We start from the raw sequence: 11476 nt of genomic DNA on the forward strand, positions 1-11476 counted from the left end.
CAGTACATATTAGATTCATTTGTTATTGTTGGGAACAGGTTGGAGACTCCCAGTGTAGACAGTGTCAAAGCTTTTGCAGGTGACATGATAATCACAAACCTATTAAAAGATGAATTCATATAGTTCACATCTATGAGATTTGGCACCCAGACCCAGACTGTGGGAGACCTCACTATGACAGTACAAAGGTCCTTATAATTTGAGTGCTAGCAGTTCCTGTCTCCAACACTGGCTGTCAGTCTCCACCACTATAACAAGGAGACCACAAGGATTAAGTAAGTGGATCTTAATTCCTGGTCTTTGAGATAGAGAAAGAATAGGGAAGAGTTCCTTAAGAATGTCATATTTATTCTTCTTTTTCTAATATTTTGTTACTATACAGATACGTTTGTATATAACAAATACATTCTTTTTCTTTTCTAATATGTTTCCATTTTTCACATTTTCTCCCACATATTTATATGCATGTAAATATATATTATAGATGCAATTGTGATCATTCAAAATGGAGTATAATATAGTCTAAATTTCTCTTTACTCTAATATTTTATTTATATCTATATAATCCATTAAAATAATGTATATATGTACACATGTCTCTATATGTGTATATACATATAATTCTTCATGTTTCTTTATTATTTTTGTTTTTATTTTTTGTCTTTTTTGAATTATGCTCTCTATATTTGGGTGTATCTTTAAGTGTTTTCCCCTCCCCTCTTTTTCCATATAACTCTTTGAATCTATTTCTCTTTTAGGTGAAAAAAACTTTTTTTTTTACTTTTTCCCCTCATAATATTCTCCCCCCACCCCCCCCATTAAAACTTAGAATTTTTCTTTTTTTTTCTTCCGTTCCTTTTCTTTGTTTTCTTGAACAATTTACTTCTATATTTTTATTTTTATTTTTCTCTGTATTTTCACTTCTTTCCTTCCCCAAGGCTGCTGTACTCCTTGTCTAATGCTAGGAAATATTACTATCACTCACTATGCCCACTTTCTCATATCACTTTTTTTTTCATTTTTTCCCCACATTAGTACCTCGAAACACAGGAAAACAAGGTGTATTATTTTTAGTTGGCACATCTTCTGTCACACATTCTGTTTATCTTCCCATACTATTCTTCCATATTACAGGTAATATGGAAAGGTGACAAAGAGAGAGGAATCTAATCTTCCTTTATCCTATGTACTCACCTAAAATGCTGACCACATTGTTAATTTAATTAACTTTCTCCTAATTCAATGCCAAATCATGTCTCTTATACATCTTTAAAACTGAAGAACCCTCTAGCTTTCATTCTATGTCTCTTTTCCCATTTTTGACTACATGTGCCTCCTTTCCTTTCTTCTACCTCTGTTTTTAATGCTCTGTAGTCTAGCTTCTGACCCCATCAATCATTGAAACTTGCCCTCCATAAAATTAATCTCTTAATTGCAAAAATGAATAGTCTTTTTCAGACCTTATATCTTGATCTCTTTGTGGCCTCTGATACTGTTAATGACCTCCTTAATACTCTTCTTTCTACGTTTTCATGTTGCTGTTCTCTTTGGTTCTTTCCCAAGTTTATCCTAATTATTTCTGGATAGGCTATTGCTGGATATTTATCCAACTTATGCCCTTTCATTTTGTCCAGGTGTCTGTCTTGGGCCCTACTTATACTTTTCTCCCTCTGTATTGTTTCACTGGGTGATCCCATAAGTTTCCAGTGATTCCTTTGTCATCTCTATGTAAATGATTTTCAAGTCTGATTATTCAGATCTATCCTCTCTTCTGCTCTGTAGTCTCCCATCTTAAAATCTATGTTAATAATCTCAAATTAGTTCTTCCAAAGACATTTTAAACTTGACATGTTCAAAGATAAACTTACTATTTTTACCCCTAAACCCTCCATTCTTAACTTCCATCATACTGTTGAAACTAATATCATCTTTCCTGGCACCCAGACTACTGTCTAGGTAGCATCCTCAACTGCTTACTCTCATGGCCAATATCCAGTCGGTGGCCAAATATTTTACATTTTACATTAATAAAATCTATTGAATATAAATCCTTTTTCTTCTGACACTGCTAAAATCTTGGTCATCACCTCTTGACTAGACTATTACAATAGCCTTTTGGTTAGTTTCCATACCTCAGATTTCTTCCCACTTCAAGTCCATGCTCTACTAATTTAACAAAGAAATCTTCCAAAGTGTAGGTCTGATTAAGTCACTACCCTACTAAATAAAATCCAGTAGCTTTATATCACCAGGGCATTTAATACTTTTTATAATCTGTTTGACCTCAACTTTCGAATCTTCTTATACCTTATAACTTATAACTGTCTTCCACAGGTACTCTCTGTTCTAGTGTCACTTTTCTTTTTTATTTGTGAGTAGGATACTCCATCTTCCAACTGTGAGTCTTCTCTGGCAACTAGTTTGCTTATACATTGTTTTTTTAAAAAGGTGTTTCTATTAGATTATAAAATACCTGAGAATATGGATGATATTTTGCCTTTTTTAAATCCCTAAGATGTGACACCTTGCATGGCATATTATAGGCATTTGAAAATGATTATTGATGGAATAATTAATTTAAAAATTTAATGTCACAAATTCTATTTTTCTAATGACTACTCAGCATGATTAAGAATTTGAAAGCCCTGCAGGGAAGTAGTAACATTACAGTACTATTTCAAGCTTTCAGTAGTATTTAAAAAATCAGGCATGATCATTTTAAAGGATGAATAAGGCTATGAAATCAAGTTTTATATCAAGTACTGATACATGTAGATATTTTTATAGATCAATTATATATATATGTGCATATATATAATTACAACATTTTGTGCTGGATTTTTGCAAAGCAATAAAAAATGGATTAGGATAGGATAGTCACTATGTATATATATATATAATTTTCAGTAAAAAAATAAATAAAATTGAACTTGTTTTGTGATATTTAATACACTCTCCTATTTTATTGAGTTTCACTATAATCATTTCTCTCCAACTTTCCCAAGAGAAAATTAGAATCATATACATAAAACCACTATCATCACCAAAAACACACAACTGGCATTATAGAAGGATTTCAGGATAGTCTGGTAGAAACAAAAATCCAGACAAAACCATTTGAAATATTATTACATGATAATTATGTCCAAAGCAACGATAGGCACAATTACTCAATTGGAGGGCCTCATGTATTGAGATAAAGAACAATTGTGAGCAAATTGGTAGTCCAGAAAGACATAAAATCCAGTAACTTTTTTTTCCTGTGTTGAGCCTTTTGTGTCATGACATTTGCAAACTATTATGACTGTGGACTTTGATTTTTTTTTTGTCAAGGAAATCTTTGATCTGTTTTAAATGCTAAAACAGTATGCAACTATTATCTGAGGAAGTCAGTGTATTCCAAAAGATATGAAATGTATTTTTCCAGAAGAAAAATAAAAGTAGAATAGTGTATTAAAAAAAGGCATGGACAACTCTGCTCTTCTGGTGACATTTATCAAGTAAATTTATTATATTATATCTCAGATTCCTCATTTATAAAGAGAGGGAATCATAATATGTTGTTATTGTTTTAATGTCCATATATAGATCTATGATCTTATTAACTATTGACATGGGACTCAATCAATTTTCAATATTCCAACAGCTGGAAGAAATGGGACATCAAATGGATGTTTGTGGAAGTAATACAGCTCCAATGCTTTCATTTTTATGTTGCCAATGTCCTCCTTTTTTTAGGCTCTTCCATTCATTGGGGTATCAGATCTACTAACTTCTTGAAGCCAAATGGTATCTAGTGAGCTGATCTTTGGTGTGGTCTTCATTTTTCAATGTGCCATTGGTATTGTAGGGAATTCATTGCTGTTCGTGCTTTATGTTTGTATCGCCTTCAAAAAGCCTCAAGAAAAGAAGCCCATGGATTTGATTCTTGCTCATTTGACTTTGGCCAATATGGCAACACTTTTTTCCAGAGGCATCCCAGAAATCATGTTTTGTTTTGGGATGAGAAATATTTTCAATGATTTGGGCTGTAAAGTAGTCATGTACATTTATAGAATTTCCCGGGGATATTCTGTATGTATAACAAGCCTTCTGAGCATGATCCAGGCCATCATCATCAGTCCCAACAACTCTGTGTGGGCAAGGATCAAAGTCAAAGCCCCCAAATACATTTCATATTGTTTCCTCTTTTTCTGTGTAACAAATGCATTGATCTATATCAGGATCATTGAAGTCACTGAAACAATAAAAAATGACAATATTTCTAGATATGATTATATATCACATATTTTCATGGTAAGATCACTAAATGAGAACAAATCTGTGGCTGCATTTTTGTTTGGAATGACTCTTCATGACTTTATCTTTCACTTCCTTATGGGCTTATCTAGTACCCACATGGTGCTTCTCCTCTATAGGCATAGCAAGCAAGTACAGCATATTTATAGCAATAGCCATTCTCCTAGATCCTTCCCTGAAATCAAGGCCACTCAAACCATTCTCTTGCTTGTGAGCAGTTTTGTTTTATTCTACTGGATCAACAACTGTTGTACCTTATATGTGACATTTCATTTTGAAAAGGAAGTTGAAGTGGAAACAATTGGAGCCTTTTTTGGTGGATGTTACCCTGCCCTCTGTCCCTTATTGCTGATTGGCAGTGATAGTCGTATTCAAAAACTTCATTTTATACCTGGGAAGGAAAAAAGACATCACAAGGATTTTATGAATGGATTAGTTAATTATTGATTCTAATCTCCCCTCAATACTTCCATGCATTATGGTTTTCCAGTCAAAGGAAAAAAAGCATAAGTTGTAAATAGGGAATTTTATAAAACAACATTCAAAAAAATTTGTCTCATATCTGGATTGGAAAGGAAGTATCTTTCTCTTTCACCTCTCAGTGTCAAAATGATCATCATGAGGACTCAGGTTCCTTTCAGTTTACTCTCACTTAAAACTCATCTTGGTAAATCATATCTCTAGTATATGTCACATTTTTCTCCTTTGCGAAATGAAAGGCTTCAACTAGAAATATGATATCACTTCTGTAGAGGCTACATGTTATTGTGCTAAGAACATTGGAATTAATGTCATAAGTCCTAGGTTTAATTCCTTGCTTTTGTGAATAACATCAATAGCATAATATGCAATAGAATGATGATCAAATCTAAGGTACATTGTTAAGGAAATAAAGAAAGACAAAAATATAATTTCTGATGTGAAGGAGCTCACATTTTAATGGCAAAGGAGATATTTAATCAACTGGAATTATGTAAAATAAATATTCAGTGTAAATATCACATAAACTTAAAAGGAATATTTTAGCAATTCTGGAAATAGCCTATTGCAGATAGAGTGGGATTTCTCTTGAATCCTGAGAGAAGACAGAGAATATAGGTAAGAAGGAAGTGAATTCAAGGAAAGGAGTAGAGTCAGGGGAAAAGTATATCATTTAGAAATATATTATCTTGTGAGAGAAACAGCAAAAAGCCCAGAGTCACTTGTATATGCATAGGAGTAAATTTTTTAGAAATCTGGAAAGATCAGAAGGGCCTAGGTTTTGAGGTACATAGAATGCCACTTAGAGGATTTTGTATTAGATTCTAAATGTGATAAGAAGGAAATGGAGTTTATTGACTAGAGGGATGACATGATCAGACCTGTACTTTAAGAATATAAATTTGATAGTTGAGAGGAAGATGAACTGGAGTATTGAAAGTCTTGAGGCAGAGAAACAAATGAGTAAACTATTACAATACATGCCAGACATGATGTTTATACCTGCTTTTCAGAGAAGAGAAGGGGGAATTGGCAAAATACTTTAAGAAGGTAAAATCTAAAAGATTAAGTCACATACTGGATATTGGAGGTGAGAGAGAGATGACATCTAATGCTGAATTGTAATACTGGCTAACTTGTTGGATGGTGATGTCCTCGATAGTAATAGGAAGAAAAAGCAAAATGATTTGAGAGAAAAATAAGTTCAGTTGGGTTTAAGATGTCTATGTGACATAGAGTTCAAGATGTCTAATGGAAGGAGATGTGAGGATGTTAGGGAAAAGCTTATGACTGGATAAATCATTCTGAGAATCATCAATAAAGACATGATAATTTAATTACTTGATGCTGATGAGATCTTGTATAAAATACAGAGAGAAAATAAGAGGGCCCACAACACAGTCTTGTGGGATGGTCATGGTGATTAGAGATTACCTAAATAAATATAGAGCAAAAAAAGGTGAAGAATGAGTGGTCAGATAGTTAAGAGGAAAACCAGGAGAGAGCATCATGAAAACCTAGAGAGAAGACAGATAGTTTCTAGAAGAGAAGGTAATTGTCACTGTCAAAAATTATGAAAGAATTGAGAAAAGACCAGTAGATTTAGACTATTTAAAGATTAATAATAATTTTTATAGAGAACACTTTTCAATGAATGCTAAAGTCAGAAGTCAGAATTTTAACAGAGTCAACATAGAGAGAGACAGAGACAGAAACACACACACACACACACACACACACACACACAGAGAGAGAGAGAGAGAGAGAGAGAGAGAGAGAGAGAGAGAGAGAGAGAGTGAGGGACAGAGACAGAGACAGAAAGAGACAGAGACAGAAAGAGACAGAGAAACAGACAGAGACAGAGAGACAGAGAGAGAGAGAATATAGAAGAGGACACAAATAATATGTGATGACTTCTGAAATATTGGTGGGTTTAAGGGATGTGTTAGGTGTGTTATTAGGGCAAATAACAGAAGATTAAACTTTTTTGTGAAGGACACCCAAGCCCATTGCAGGCAGAGCCAGACACTGAGATGACACACAGAGACCTCTAAAATATGAAATAACAATTGGTTCAATTAACAAGGGAAAAATTAGAAGGGATTTGGATAAACTCACTCTAATGTTAACTACCTACACCTCCCCAGATCTAAATATCTCTTCACAAAGATTTCTTCTTCTTGATTTTCCTACTCTACTCTTCTCCTCACTATCTGAAACCAAATTCTTATACTTAGCTAAACTAACACTAAAACCCGTTTGATGATTTTAAGGAAAGGGTCTGTGTAAGTCTGACAGGGCCCAAAGATGGATCAAGATCAAAAAGATCTAGGCCAGGTCTCACAATTTGATGTCAGATGTCTCAGATCACCTCAGGAACTCAGTAAATATCCACCACAGCCAGCAGGGAAGCAGGATAACAGAGCAGCAGGTAGGATGGGAGGATAAGCTAGGAAAATGCCACAGGGAAATAGCCAGTCTCTTCAGGTCAAAATCTCAGAGAGAAAAGCCCAGCCCAAGGCCCAACTGTCTCTCTCAGCAACAGCTCAGCTCTCCCTCAGAATTCCAGAAACCTGCACTCTGTTGCTGCTTGCTTATGTCCTTTGCAAACTTAACTTTTCTTATATCACTTCTGAGGAGATTGAGACACAGAAGAGAGGAGAAATGTAGAAAATTATGTAGAAGGTATGTGGACCAAGATAATGTTTTTTTTAACATGAGCGGCAAATTTATAGTCATTAGCAAAATGTCCAATAGAAAAGGTGAGACTGAAGAAAATTGAGAGAGGATCACAGATGATCATATAGTATTTTTAACAAGCAACATGGAATAGGATCATTTGTGCATAAAGATGAGTTTGCCTTGGGAAGAAGAATAATCTCCGCATTATGACTTTAAGGAGGAGATATTAAGAAAAGACATTCGAATGATATGAAATGAAAAGAAGAGGAAAGGAAGAAACTGTTGGCGAATGGTTTTTGGTTTTCTCAATAAAATATCAGATATGATTCTTATTAGTGAGTATAGGGTAGTCTTTCAGGAATAAGAAGGCCTGCAGGAGAGAGTGAAATAGCAATGACAAGGATTAAAAGATGGTAGAGAAAAAGTGAACTCTCTCTTCAGTAGTAAAACAGTGTCTTTAAGGAAATTCCATGGCAGGAGCAAGATATTCTAGCATAGGACAGATACCTTCAAAGTGTCTTCTCAAGGCCTAATAATCTCTTTGAAACAACAACAAAAAAGCCTCTGCAAAGAGATTTGATGCTTAGACCTTTTACTTCAGTGACAGTTTTATGCCCAACTAGGAAATTATTTCAAGTTCCAGCAGGCAACTGATAGCCCCTAAAATTGAGAAGACTTTTGTGTTTGTAGAGAAATTTATGAGCAAATGAAAAAAAAAATTATCATGGAACAGGAAAGGGAAATAATGAACTGCAAAATCAGTCACTGAAATATTTTTACTATGGGAAAATACTTCTGCACTATTTTAGGAATATTGTGAAAATAACTTAAAAGAGGGAACTTTAAATAGATTTCTTAGAACCTTTAATTCTGTGAAGAATACAGAGATTAAATAAAGAATAAATATTTATTCATTAAATAATTAAAAGTCAAAAGGAGTGAAAATAAATTAGTTGAACAAGGGCAATATATTCTTTTTTAGAAAATTTACAGGACATTTAAAAAAACCTAACAATTAAAGCATGTTGTAGAGGATGAAAGGAAGAATTTTTTTTAAAACCCTTACCTTTTGCTCCAAGGCAGAAGAGCGGTAAGAGTAGACAATGGGGGTCAAGTGACTTGCCCAGGGTCACACAGCTGGGAAGTTTCTGAGGCCAGATTTGAACCTAGGACCTCCCGTCTCTAGGCCTGGCTCTCAATCTATCAGGCTATTCAGCTGCCCCCAAAGGAAAAATTTTATCTAACAGAGAAAAAAGAGGGGAAGATTTAAATAACTAGTTAAAAGAAAAAATAATTAATAATATTGGTAAAGAAAAGAAAAGTATGAGAAACTGAAAAGTAGGCCTCGTATGTTAGAGGAAGAAGAGAGCTTTGTGTAGAGGGAATTTCATCTCCTACCCCTCCTGGATTGCCAAACTGGTTCATCCCATTTTTTACATGCCAGGGCTGCATCCATGAATGCAGATAAAAGGGATGTGGGTGGAGCCCACAGGGGTCTTTTTGCACTACTACTTCCCAGAGCAGGCAGGGGACAGAAGGAGGATCCTGCAGGGTGAGCTACACATGGTCAGACATAGAGTAAGAAAGAGACTTTAAATCTATGCCTATCTATCTTTCCTGTTTCAAGCAATTATTAATAAACTTTATAGAAAATAAGAACTTATATATTAATTTTAAATCTAAGAGAATGGCAACCACTATTGGAGAAAAAAAGAATTCTTAATTTTCTTCTGAGAAAGAAAGTATAGATTAGGGAGTAGGTGACTTTTGCAGAAACCACGTTTCTCAGGCACTGCTACTCCTGCTTGCTTATGCTGAAACACTGGCTTGCAGAGAGAGATGAGCTGTGGCCTCCATTTCTACACTTGCCACATGGTAAGAACTCTCCCTCACATGATTCCCCAAATCCCATGTTTTAGCTTAGATAAGGGTGGGGTGTTGGAGAAAGGAGTCCGAACCTTAAGCTGAGCCGCACCAAAAATCCAAGCAAATCCCTGGCTGCTCTGGGACCCAGCAGGAACTCCTAAACTTCCCAGGCCCCTGGCTCCCTGCACCTCCCCCAGGGCCTAACCCACAGGAACCTGATGCGGGTTCCTAGCTCCCGCTGGCTCACCACAGCTCAGGCAGCAGCTGGTCCAAATGGACAGTAAACTAACCCAGGGGGTGCTTCCTAGCTGTGCAGGGGCGAAGGGAGAGACTGAGATGTTGGCTCCCATGAATGACTCCTGTGCTGTGCTCTGGGAGCTACCTAGGGGTAGTTTGGTGAATTGAGAGCCAGACCTAGAGATGGGAGATCCCGGGTTCAAGGTATGACCTCAGACACTGGTTGGGCAAACCACTTGCAGTTAGGAGCTCTCTACCAAGTGCCTCTAAGTCCCAGCCCCTCAACCCCACCTCTAACCTTGAAAACACGTGGCCACTGGCATTAATGGTGGGGGAGTGGAAATGACAGAACTTTTTTTTAAAATTCTTATTATTTTTTCATTTTTTAAAATTTTGAATATTTTCCCATAGTTACATGTTTCATGTTCTTTCCCTCTCCCCCAAAACCCTCCTCCACCACCACCCCCAATAGCCTCTGCACAATTCCACTGGATTTTACATGTATCATTAAGAACTAATTCTGTATTATTGATAGTTGGACTAGAGTTCTCGTTTAGCGTCTACATCCCCAACAATATCCCCATCAGCCCATGTGTTCAAGCAGTTGTTTTTCTTCTGTGTTTCTACTCCCACATTTTCTTTCTCATAAATCCCTCAGCATTGATCTGGATCCTTGCATTGCTGCTAGTAGAAAAAGGACAGAACTTTCATAATGAAGTTTTTCCCCCTTCAAACATTCCTTAAAAACTGACCATGCCCTACAGGGCTTATCTACAACCACTCCATTATTCATGACTAATAATAATTATTAATATTCAATGTTTATTTATGATTAACTTATTAATTATTAATAATTGCAACAATAGTTGTAATAAATATATTTATTAATTATTGGTACTATCACCATGCAACAATTACTTAGTGCCTTAACATTAGCTTCTTATTTAACCCCACTCTCATTGCCTTCCACAATAACATAGAAGAAATTTGTGTCTCCATTTTTTTATGCTTTAAGAACCTTTCATTGTGTAAATTGACCATTCAGCAATACTCAGACTAGCTTAAAAAGGCATATTAAGACAGACAGACTAGACACTCTGGGAAATACTGCAACAAATCAAGGGAAATCAGGAAAAATTCCTCCAGGTTCACCCCTGCATAAACTTTTATGTTCTTGGGGTGATCCTAATCTTCCTAAGGAGGTTTGGATGACAAAAAAAAAGGAAACTACAAAACTTTGCAAAGCCTAGATGGACAAGTCCTATACCTGACCAAAATATGGTTCTTTTGACTTAAAGATCTTAAAAGATTTAAAGTTAGCCATTAAAAACAAAGATTCCAAACACTATAAAGACTTCACAGATGATAAATACTGGCTCTTGTGGGCATATCATGTTGATATATTAACCATGCCCTCCAGTGAGTAAACCATTCTTTCTTTGGAACCAGATCATTCTGGCATAACTCCTTCAGTTCTTCCTCCTGAACCCTTGATTAGATCTAGCAAGAAACACACTTTATCATCCCACCTGGATTATGAGAAAGTTTCTCCTCCTACTGATCCAAACCAGGACTTGAACCCTTCAGCCTCTATCCTTGTCAGACCTCGCTCATCCCCAACTCCTCTCATCTTCTTTCCTCCCAATCTACCTCTCTATCTTCACTTGCCATCTCATTCTCAATCCCACTATTCTTACCCAGGAGAGTTTCCTCCTCCTTGCTACTGAGTCCCCACCCATCTTCCCTATTCCTACCCATACCATTCCTATCCTTATTGTCCAGGCCATCCTTTTTTTTCCCTACCCTCCTTCCCCTGACAGACCACACCCACTTTAAAATGACTCCTCCACTCAACTCCACCCATCCTACTACATTTCCTCTTCTCCCAGGCTCTGCCCCACTCAGTCTGTCC

General features: G+C 36.0%; 1 protein-coding gene across 1 annotated transcript; it reads left to right on the top strand.

The window, feature by feature from the left end:
• The first annotated feature begins 3786 nt into the window (after window positions 1-3786).
• On the top strand, window positions 3787-4746 carry LOC123244907 (vomeronasal type-1 receptor 1-like). The gene has a single exon (XM_044673564.1). It carries the CDS (start codon window positions 3787-3789, stop codon window positions 4744-4746), a length of 960 nt encoding a protein of 319 aa, XP_044529499.1.
• Window positions 4747-11476: the final 6730 nt, after the last annotated feature.

Source organism: Gracilinanus agilis, chromosome 4, assembly GCF_016433145.1.
Source record: "Gracilinanus agilis isolate LMUSP501 chromosome 4, AgileGrace, whole genome shotgun sequence".
Lineage (NCBI taxonomy): Eukaryota > Metazoa > Chordata > Mammalia > Didelphimorphia > Didelphidae > Gracilinanus > Gracilinanus agilis.